Below are 11491 nucleotides of genomic sequence, written 5' to 3' on the forward strand. Positions count from 1 at the left end.
CATTGTTAACGTTTTGCTCATCAGTGTTTCTTACCCCAGCGTTGGTTTCACAGCTGCACTGTCCTTCTGCGCTGTCTTTCTGTATAATGTCCTCCATCATGCTGCTGCTTTTGAACATGTGCCACATAGAGACAGAAGAGCAAGAATCCCTCATGTCTGTGCACGCCGGTGTGCTCGTCTACACTCACTAGCTCAGAGACAACTGAAATCAGACGTAGAGCCTGCAGAAGGGCAAACTTATGTTAAATGCAGTATACATGTCATACATTGGCCAGAAATAGTATAATTCCTTGTAAGCGATTAGCTTCCAAAACTTTATTCTAGAAACCAAAAAGAACTATGTGGGAGATTTTTAAATACTGGAGCATAGGATTCATTGGAACAGCAAATTCTAGGAAGGAGTTTTGTGGTCCCAAATAAAAACCACTATTTTAGTATTTGCAGATGTCAAAGTTAGGAAGCATAAGGTCAGTGCTACAACACTGAAGGTTCTAAATTAGCACTGCAGTATTTGTTCACCTTGCTTCGTACATTTTAGCCAATCATTAAGCAAATCCATATCTTACAGCTCGGGTCCCTTTACTATAAAAGTTCTACACGTGAATGAAGAAAAATTGTTCACCATGGGATTCCTACTGCTCGTCTCCTGTTTGGCTTTGGCCAGTGCAGCTTATGGTAAATTCAACTGTTTCATGACATTTTATTATTCGATTTACATCTAATGACAAAAATATTTATTTTGCATCATTAATATTTCCAACCTAAAGAGCAATGTATTTTATATATATTACATTATATATACATTATATATTACATTATAAATTACATTATATATATATATTACATATTACATAAGCGAGAAGCTAGAATGAGATTTCTAGATTAGAAATATTTTATATTTCGCTGAATAAATATGTTTTAACATTTTTATAATAATAAAATCCTTGTTTTTTTTTACCAGGCTGCGGAGTTCCCAGTATCGCCCCTCTTGTCTCTGGCTATGCCAGGATAGTCAATGGTGAGGAGGCAGTTCCAGGATCTTGGCCCTGGCAAGTCTCTCTTCAGGTAACAATGGATATTAATAAAAAGAAAAGACAAAAATGTAATCTGAAAAATAGTAATTTTTCTAAAAATTTCACTCGAAAAAGTTTACTGTTAGACCTGTCCTCTCAATCTTCTTTCAGAACCAGGATTGTAATTCTTACATGTAAATCCCCTAAAAATGATTTTTAAGATATACATTAAAAACCTATACCCCACAAACAAAAACAATAAAGGCAGATGATACACAATAAAAGCCCTGAAGAGGGCATAGAAAAGGGCAGATAGATAATAAAGCCCTATCTAATAGCAGGCAAAGAAATGGGCACTGACAATACCCTAGGGACATACCCTATAATTGGTACTACCCTAAATGATAGACTAGATACTAGACACAATTAATGGTAATAGGTCAGCAGGTGATCTGTAATCTGAGAGCAGCATAATATAGGTCAAAAGAGACTTATTCCAGTGATTTGTCACTTATTAGGCTGTGTTTTTCTTTTTCAGTAATCAGTGTTTTTTCAGCACAATATTATCACTAGAGGACTAGGTGTCTCATGCCTCCTGGTCCAACCACTGCCCACAGCACTGATTAGCAGCTTTCTGTCAATATACAGTGTACACAGAAAGCTGCCAATCAGTGGTTTGGGCGGGGTTATACACAGAAAGCTGCCAATCAGTGATGTGGGCGGGGTTATACAGAGCTCAGCATTCAGAGCACTGCTAGGTCTGCAGCAGGGAAAACTGTGATTGTAACACAACTGCTGAACCCAGTAAACTAAGTGGTACATTGCTGGAATCAACATCTCTGCCCCTACATCATGCTGCTGTCAGATCTCATAGCAAATATCTGCTGACAGATTCCCTTTAATATTACTGTCAGCTCCTAATTAATTAGCTGTATCCTTCTTTTATGCTGTATAAACAGTATATCTCTGTTGTGCCTGTAAAACATACATTTACCATAAATTTTTAGTACCCTTGCATATTAGATTTAAGTCACACATGTCAAAGTCTGGCCTGTTGGCCAAATCTGTCTTGCAGTGTGAGTATATTTGTCCCACAATGCGAGTTGGGGCTATTATTCTGTATGAAGGACTATGTGAGACCATTATACTGCATGAAGCACTATGTTTTGCCCATTATTCTGTATGGAGGACTATGTGGGGTCATTATTCTGTATGGAGGACTATGTGGGGCCATTATTCTGTATGGAGGACTATGTTGGGCCATTATTCTGTATGGAGGACTATGTGGGGCCATTATTCTGTATGGGGGACTATGTGGGGCCATTATTCTGTATGGAGGACTATGTGGGGCCATTATACTGTATGGAGGACTATGTGGGGCCCATTATTCTGTATGGAGGACTATGGGTTGCCCATTATTCTGTATGGAGGACTATGTGGGGTCATTATACTATATGGAGCACGATGTGGGGTCATTATACTGCATGGACCACTATGTGGGCCCATTATTCTGTATGGAAGACAATGTGGGACCCATTGTACTGTATGGAGGACTATGTGAGGCCATTATACGGTATGGAGGACTATGTGGGGCCATTATACTGTATGGAGGACTGCGTGGGGCCCATTATACTGTATGGAGGACTGTGTGGGGCCCATTATACTGTATGGAGAACTATGTGGGGCCCATTATTCTGTATGGAGGACTATGTGGGGCCATTATTGTGTATGGAGGACTATGTGGGGCCATTATTCTGTATGGAGGACTATGTGGGGCCATTATACTGTATGGAGGACTATGTGGAGCCATTATACTGTATGGAGAACTATCTGGGACCATTATACTGTATGGAGGACTATGTGGGGCCATTATACTGTATGGAGGACTGTGTGGGGCCCATTATACTGTATTGAGAACTATGTGGGCCCATTATTCTGTATGGAGGACTATTTGGGGCCATTATTGTGTATGGAGGACTATGTGGGGCCATTATTCTGTATGGAGGACTATGTGGGGCCATTATACTGTATGGAGGACTATGTGGGGCAATTATACTGTATGGAGAACTATGTGGCGCCATTATACTGTATGGAGGACTATGTGGGGCCATTATACTGTATGGTGGACTACGTGGGGCCATTATACTGTATGGAGGACTATGTGGGGCCATTATACTGCATGGACCACTGTGTGGGGCCAATATATTATATGGAGCACTATGTGGGGCCCATTATACAGTATGGAGGACTATGTGGGGTCATTATTCTGCATAGAGCATTATGTGGGACCATTATACTGCATGAACCACTATGTGGGGCCAATATACTATATGGAGCACTATGTGGGGTCATTATACTATATGGAGGACTATGTGGTGCCCATTATACTGTATGGAGGACTATGTGGAGCCATTATAGTGTATAGAACACTATGTGGGGTCATTATACTATATGGAACACTATGTAGGGTCATTAAACTATATGGAGCACTATGTGGGGTCATTATGCTATATGGAGCACTATGTGGGGTCATTATACTACATGGAGCACTATGTGGGGGCCATTATTCTGTATGGAGGATTATGTGGGGCCCATTCTTTATGGAGCACTATGTGGGCCATTATACTATATGGATCACTATGTGGGGCCATTATTCTGTATGGAGGACTTTGTGAGGCCCATTATTCTGTATGGAGGACTATGTGGGACCATTATACTATATGGAGCTCTATGTGGGGCCATTATACTGTATAGAGGACTATGTGGGGCTATTATACCACATGAAGCACTATGTGGGGCCATTATATTATATGGAGGACTATGTGGGGCTATTATATCATATGAAGCACTATGCCATTATACTATATGGAGGTTGGCCCTTGACTTTGTTCAAGTTTTTAATTTTGGTCCTCTGTGTATTTTGAGTTTGACATCCCTGATTTAAGTCAACTGAATATGATGGTCTCACCAGGACAGGCTGCCCATTCAATGTATAAGGGGTATTGAGACTTTCTTTTGATGGTGGAGAAAAGAAGAATCTGGCATGCTGGATTTCAACATTCCAAAATCTTTGTTGTTGGAGGAGATAATTCCTCTCCACATTGAGAACATATACATGTTTGGCAGAGCTGAGTATACTTGTGTATGAAGTGTGTTGGTAGGAATAGCTGTTGGTTGAAAGATTGTTTGGCGAACTACTATCTGAGATATATAGACACTTATAGCCAAGTCAACGGTATGACCAGTATATGGGCCAAAAGATTCCTCGTCACAGGTGTCTACCGGTTCCTTGACATTCTAGAATGTTTCTACTGGTGATATATGTCATAGTAGAACATTCCTGTTGATGTATATGGAAATAATAATGAAACCGGTAATACAATATAACATCCCTGTCAGTTGTAATATAACACTTTAATGCCATATAATTACACCGGAGAGGCAAAATCCAGAAGAACCTATGTGAGAAAGGTGTATGGGTCTCCTGGTCTCCAATACCTCATCAAAACAATCACATTATGATTCTCACAATGCCAATGATAATTCCTTACTTGCAATTTTGGAAGCTGTTACCTGCTATTAAGATGGCAGTAAGCCCGACCCAATGTGTATGCCCTGCGTAGCTGCACATATAATGTGCCTTGTATTGCTCTGCTTATTTTACATAGATTTATCCTGCAATATTTCCTATATTATTGCTTTATATGTTACAGGACAGGACTGGATGGCATTACTGCGGCGGTTCACTGATTAACAGCGGCTGGGTAGTAACAGCAGCTCACTGCAGTGTTGCGTAAGTACATTAGTTCACAGCAGCCTAAAATTGTTAAATTTTTCATAAAGATTTTTTTTTAACTCTTTCCCATCGTCCACCTTATATACACATGTATAGTATTTCTTAGGAGTTGTCTAGAGCAGTTTTAAGGAGCTAACACCTGCCCGCTAATGCCACATTTGGAGCTCCTTTTTTGGGGAATTTTTGAACAAGTTTTTCTTTTCCTGAACTGTTTCCTGATGGGGTATTTTAACGTTTTTGAAAGGTTCTGTAATTTTTTTTTTATTTTTGAAGTGATTTTTGCAGCCTTCTGATTTGACAATGCCTATTTTGGACCCGATTGTAACAGGATTAGCTTAAAAGGAGTGACATTGACTTTCTATTTTTCCCACCGAAACATTTTTTCAAATCTGAAGTGGAAAAAACAAGCAAACAAAAAACTCCACATATAAATAGCAAAGTGGATTAACATTGAAATGAATAATAGTCTTTCAAGAGATTTTATTTTTCGAAGGAAATGTGCTGTGCTTCTGGTGAATGATCAATAATGATATCCAAACAATCCAAGGTTTGCAGTAGATATGCGATTTGTTTTCAACGCGTTTCAAAATCTGCCAGACTTCTTCATCAGGATAACCACAGAAAGTTTTATTCTCAATGGGTTTCAAGATCGGTCTGACTTTTTCATCAGGAGAACCACAGAAAGTTTTAACTCTGTGGTTCCTCTTGATGAAGAAGTCAGACGGAATTTGAAACGCGTTGAGAATAAATCACATCTCTACTGCAAACCTTGGACTCTTTGGATGTCTTTCTTGATTATTCACCAGCAGCACAACACATCTCTTTGTCTGATCTCTACATTGGATTCTCCAACCAGCGGAGCAACAGCAACTTGAGTTATACATTGAGTCTTCTAAAGGATTGTGCTTTCTCACAACCCAACCCGATGAGCAGTGTCTCATCACCTAAACAAGGTGTTGTCTGGATAATGCCCTATTTGTGCTTGTTTGTTCCTCCAGCTTTTCTTCAAACAATTTTTGTACTGCTTTTTTTATGGCAAATCCGTTCAAAGAAACTCCTCAAAAATCTCTGTCTTCACATAGCTTTAGATGCTGTGGCCAATAGCTACTGTGGCATCTAATCAGTGAGAAAGAGAGGGCTGGGCTATGTCATCCTATCATTTCCCCTCATCCTTATTCTGCTACAAATTTCAGAAAGAGCAGACCAAACTCTCGGCAACATGGAAAACATTGATCTGAAAAAGCAAAAATATATTAATATGTTCTCCCAGCTTTACTCAACTTCATCTTAAGCCACTATATGTTTTGCTTAGTTCTGTGGTTCTCCTGATGAAGAACGGAAAGTTGAACACAGCACTTCTGTCAAGAGGTGGTGCACAAGTAGGATCCTTATCCATCAGCTATAAGTGTAGAAGACTTGCCACTCGTTTGATATAATAAACAAGGATATTATTTTTATTGTAGAAAATCTTGACAAAAATCAGAGACGTTTCGGTCGAAACATGACCTTCGTTAGTCAGCTGGATGGAGAAGTAACTGCACGCTGCATAGCCTTACCCTGTGCTGCAGCGTGCAATTACTTCTCAATCCAGCTGACTGATGAAGGTCATGTTTTGACCGAAAAGTCTCTAATTTTTATCTGGATTTTCTACAATAAAAATTATATTCTTGTTCATTATACCAAACGAGTGCCAAGTCTTTTACACTACTCCTGATCAAGAAGTCCGACAGACTTTGAAAAGACTATTTAACTTTTCCTGACAAATGTGGCACGATCACATAATGTAATAAAACACGGTTGCAAAAAGAATAAAGAACACACAATACCAAAATAAGAAGAAGGTTAGAAGTAATTTATGTAAATATTTACACATGGCATTTTAATTGCAGAAATGTCTTTGACTATCCCATTTTCTTGATTGAGCTTGTAGAAGAAATCCATGCAAATGCTGCAAAAAACTTTTTTTTACTAGATTTGGGTGCTTTACAGATAAATCACAAGTAATAATGTTAACTTATCTTCAAGGGTTTTCTTTGTAATACTATGTAAGAAATTGACGTATTGTTTACGAGATGTGTTGTTATCTGTAGTTTAACCGACCGCGTTGTTCTTGGAGAACATGACAGAAGTTCCTCTGCTGAAGCTATCCAATCTCTGGCAGTTTCAAGAGTGAGTTTATATGTACTTTTACTTATGGTGTATAATTAAGTTCACATTCATAATAGTTCAATACCATTTTTATATTTTTAGTGGCTGGTACTAGTAACCCAGAGATCTATTGCAAAAATTCTGCCACAGTATGTTCATGCTTCCTAATGGTTTCAGTTTAAAACGGATACAACAGCTATCACTGATGCCCAAAGAAACTCGTTGACTTACAATGGAGTCTGTTGGGTTCTCTCCTGGTGTCTGACGGGCATGAAGCATTACTCCTCTTGTCAAATTTGAAAGAATTTTAGGTGAAGCCTCCTAATACAAGTGTGAACAGACTATAGCATTGGACTACATTTGGCTTCAATTTTTTGATTTCCAGCGAAATATAATAATTAGTACAGAGACGCATTCTATAGTAATTTTCTCTTTTTTTAAGGTTTTTACTCATCCAAATTGGAATTCCAACACCATCAATAACGACATTTCATTGGTAAAACTCGCCAATCCAGCTGTTCTGGGCAGCACAGTCTCCCCAGTGTGCTTAGCTAACCCTGGTGAAGTATATGATGATGGCCGTATCTGTGTTACAAGTGGATGGGGAAAGACAAGATGGAATGGTATGACAAGAATTAGTGAAAAAGTTGATTCATTTTTGGTACTTGATATTAAAGGGAACCTGTCACCAGCTTTGTCCTATATTAACTAAAACTGTCAACTTATGCAGTACCTGTGCTGCATTCCATAAATGGTTATATAACCCCCTGACTCCCCCTGTAGACCCACCAAAAACCTTCTTAAGTTCTCCCTTGCTGCATGGTAATCGGGTCGGTCCAGTCCAATGGGCGTGATTTTGAGCCTCTCCATCCCGACCCCCGGCTGCTGCTCGCCATCTTCCTTCTTTAAATTGATGTGGATGATGCCTCTTGTCACCCACATTGCGGGGCAAAATCTTCCACCTGCGCACAGAAATTGTGGCTCGCGCCTGCGCACTATGCTTTGCCCTACTGCGGGCACAGCTGAAAATATAAGTGTGCATGTGCCCGCAGTGGGGTAAAGCATAGTGCGCAGGCACGAGCTGCAATCTCTGTGCGCAAGTGCAAGGTTCTGCCTGGCAGTATGGATGACAAGAGCCGTCATCCACGTCAATTAAAGAGGACGGTGAGCAGCAGCCAGGGGGAGGGATGGAGAGGCCCGAAACCTTGCCCATCGGACAGACCGTTCAGATTACCATGCAGTGTGAGAACTTAAATAGTTTTTTGGGGTCTACAGGGGGAGTCAGGGGGTTATATAACCATTTATGGAATGCAGCACAGGTACTGCATAAGGTGATAGTTTTAGTTCATATAGGACAAAACTGGTGACAGGTTCCCTTTAAAGTTTTCAGAAAAATGCTGAAAGGAGCACATTTGTTTCTTTATAGCGCAGTGGTGTTTTGTTTTTGGAATGCAGCATGCTTTAAGTATGGCATTTTTTTTCTGCCACTTCATGCACAGGTTTCCACACAGAATACCGCCAATACCACATGGAAAAAATGTCATCAAATATGACTTGGCAAGTTTAAAAGGGAAGAGTTAATCTCAATTCTAGAATGTCTGCTTTAATAACTAATGTGTAGGTTTTGTGTTACCACAGAATGCTCCTCAGAAAAAAGCGTATAATATTTTATATATATTATACAATTATAATTAGGAAAGCAAAGTATATTATATATATATACTTATGTATATATAATATACATTTATAAAATATAATATAAGTTTATATCTAGAAAAAATAAAAGTTCAGTATATTATATATATAAATATCTATATATGTTGTTTTTTCTGAGGAGCATTCTGTTGTAGCACAAAACCTGCACATTGGTTATGAAAGCAGACATTCTAGAATTCAGATTAACTGATCTACAGGATGTATACGATGACAGTGCTCATCATATAGCACCAGATCACCACCTCTAATGACAACGATCCATTAAAGGTCCTCAAGACATAGCATATATGCTTTGTAAGATCATAGAGTTATCATAGGAGACAGTTTCTGGTTGGACTACAAAAAAAGAAATACCCAATGAATCCAACTTATAATAGGGTTTATATATTTACAGTTAAATATTTAAATAAAATCATGTTTTATAAATGCTTATATAAAAGTCACAAAACAAAATAAAAAGTATTATTATGTTCAATGCTTTATTTCCTGAACAGCCTTGAACACTCCTAGCAAACTGCAGCAGACCGCCCTGCCCGTGCTGTCCAATGCTCAATGTAAGACCTACTGGGGAAGCAACATCAGTGATATCATGGTCTGCGCCGGAGCTGCCGGATCCTCCTCCTGCATGGTTTGTATTGGCAGATGAATGAATTCCTGCTACTTTTTAAGTGTGTTAAGGGGTGCACTTAGCCTCCTATTTGGAGTCGTGGAGTCGGGAGTCAGGGAAATTGAGGAGTCGGAGATTTGGCTTACAGACTCCACAGCCCTGTTGCAAATGGTGCTGTCAATCAAGATATAACAGTGCGCTAAGCCCTTTGGTACCGCCAAGGGTGCACTGAAATCCCATCATTTGCATTCAAAATAAATCATTTTTTTTGTAATTTCAACTAAATCACTTAAAGCGATGCTAAAGGGATGCTAGTGATTTAGTTAGCATTTTGGAGATGAAAAACTAACTTTCATTAACAGTTATGGACATCTTTGCCATGGATAATATTTTTACATACATAAGTGATTACTTTGAGCTAAAGGTTGCACTAAATTTTAGTTTGTCATTTCCATTTCTTCATACATTTTCAGATCCCCTTATGTGTAGTTTCAACTTTTAAACACTAGGGGGAGCCATCTGTTGAAATTTGCCATGAAAACCTAGTGTACTGGCAGCTCACATTACAACTACAGCAATTGTGGGCAGAATTTGCTCCATGTGTCTGAGGTCACTCCTCCACTCCTCTTCTGGATGTTTGCAATAGGATAAGGGAGGATGAAGCTTAGGCTCAAAGTGCAGAGACATATTGTTGGTGACTGAAAAGTGATACTGACATGTGCGCAGCATCACCAAGGACCGTTGGTAGAGCCAATTCTGGTAGTTATTGCTATGCTGCTCATTGGACTTTACAGAGATCTGAGAGGAGCAGTCACATCACTGCAGCTGCAGCGCTCAGATCACAGTAACTCACTATCACACATGAATGTATTAGATACCCAACTCAGTGGACTGTATCACGATAGGATTAAATGCATGCACTGTATCACACATGATAGGATTAGATACACAGACTGTATCACATATGATAGATTAGATACAGGGCTCAACAGTCTGAGGGTGCGTGCCCAGTTCACAGCTCATCCTGCCACACTACAGAAGATTGCAGCTGGTGTCTGACTGCAGCCTCCTATGGCCTTGTAGCTGCTGTATTTGTGATATCATGCTCTGATACCAGCAAATAAAAATGGTGGTCTCCAACGGCTGCAGAAAAAAAAATAATGTTAAAACAGTAAATTTAATTTTGCTTTAAAAATAAATGATTACATAGTTTTTTTCATTTAAGTGTAAGAGGAGATTAAAAATATTTGTACACATATTTACTTTGTATGAATGTGAAGTGATTGGTTAATTGCTTCTATTTTAGTTATCATTTTTGAAATCCATCAATTTTATTACTTTTTTTTCCAATATAGGGTGATTCTGGTGGACCCCTTGTGTGCCAAAGAGATGGCGCTTGGGTACTGATTGGTATTGTGTCTTGGGGTAGCAGCCAATGCTCAGTATCTTCTCCAGGTGTCTATGCCCGTGTCACTGAGCTCCGTGGCTGGGTGGACCAGATTCTTGCTGCCAATTAATGGACCACAGCTCAATAATTTCTTTTAAAAAAATAAAAAACATTTTCATTTACAGTCTTGGATTCTATTTCTTTTAGGCTTCTTTAAATGTATTATTCTCAAAATGTTTCTTGAGACATGAAAGAGATCATACAGTATCATAGATGTTTATATGGTTGAAGGAGGCCATTTTCTTTTCCTTACTACTGCAATGTCACACACTATTTGTACATGATCTTCAATGTTTTATAGCTTCCCCTCCTCTATCTTTATGGCTATGCTCTGACATCCTCTCACTATCCAGATTCACCACAATATGGCTACTGTATTCCCAGCTCGCACTTTTATACAGTCTATGATAGAACTAGTAATCAGGATGGACTATATTATAATGACTAGTAGCTCTTAAGAAAAGGCTTCCATTGACTAGATTTTGTGAAAGTCACTCTGTCTAGCAGGTCACAGGGGAACCCTGGCTTTCATCCATTAACAACTATATAGGAATCTGAATTTATGTTGGGCCCCTTGGGTTGTATCCACGGAGTGTCTGGTGGAGCGAGCTGGCAGGGAATAATCAAAATGCCAGGAACAAAAACTAAAGCTAGTGTGACGCTGAGTCACTACCCATGGACAAGCCGTGAGACAGGGTAGTCAGGAGGTCCGAGGTCAGATACTAGGAGGGCTTGTAGTACAGAGGAGCAAGGCAAAGTCGTGA

The 11491-nt window shown here is 39.3% G+C and overlaps 1 protein-coding gene across 1 annotated transcript; it reads left to right on the forward strand.

Annotated features, from left to right (window-relative positions):
- Positions 1–544: 544 nt before the first annotated feature.
- LOC141174538 (chymotrypsin B-like) lies at positions 545–10851 on the forward strand. Its single transcript, XM_073659474.1, has 7 exons — positions 545–675; positions 962–1065; positions 4727–4806; positions 6900–6978; positions 7400–7580; positions 9168–9301; positions 10636–10851. Exons 1-7 carry the CDS (start codon positions 624–626, stop codon positions 10795–10797), a joined length of 792 nt encoding a protein of 263 aa, XP_073515575.1. The 5' UTR covers positions 545–623; the 3' UTR covers positions 10798–10851.
- Positions 10852–11491: the final 640 nt, after the last annotated feature.

This window comes from Phyllobates terribilis, unplaced genomic scaffold (assembly GCF_046119375.1).
Source record: "Phyllobates terribilis strain yellow unplaced genomic scaffold, ASM4611937v1 Scaffold_13__5_contigs__length_258822181, whole genome shotgun sequence".
NCBI lineage: Eukaryota > Metazoa > Chordata > Amphibia > Anura > Dendrobatidae > Phyllobates > Phyllobates terribilis.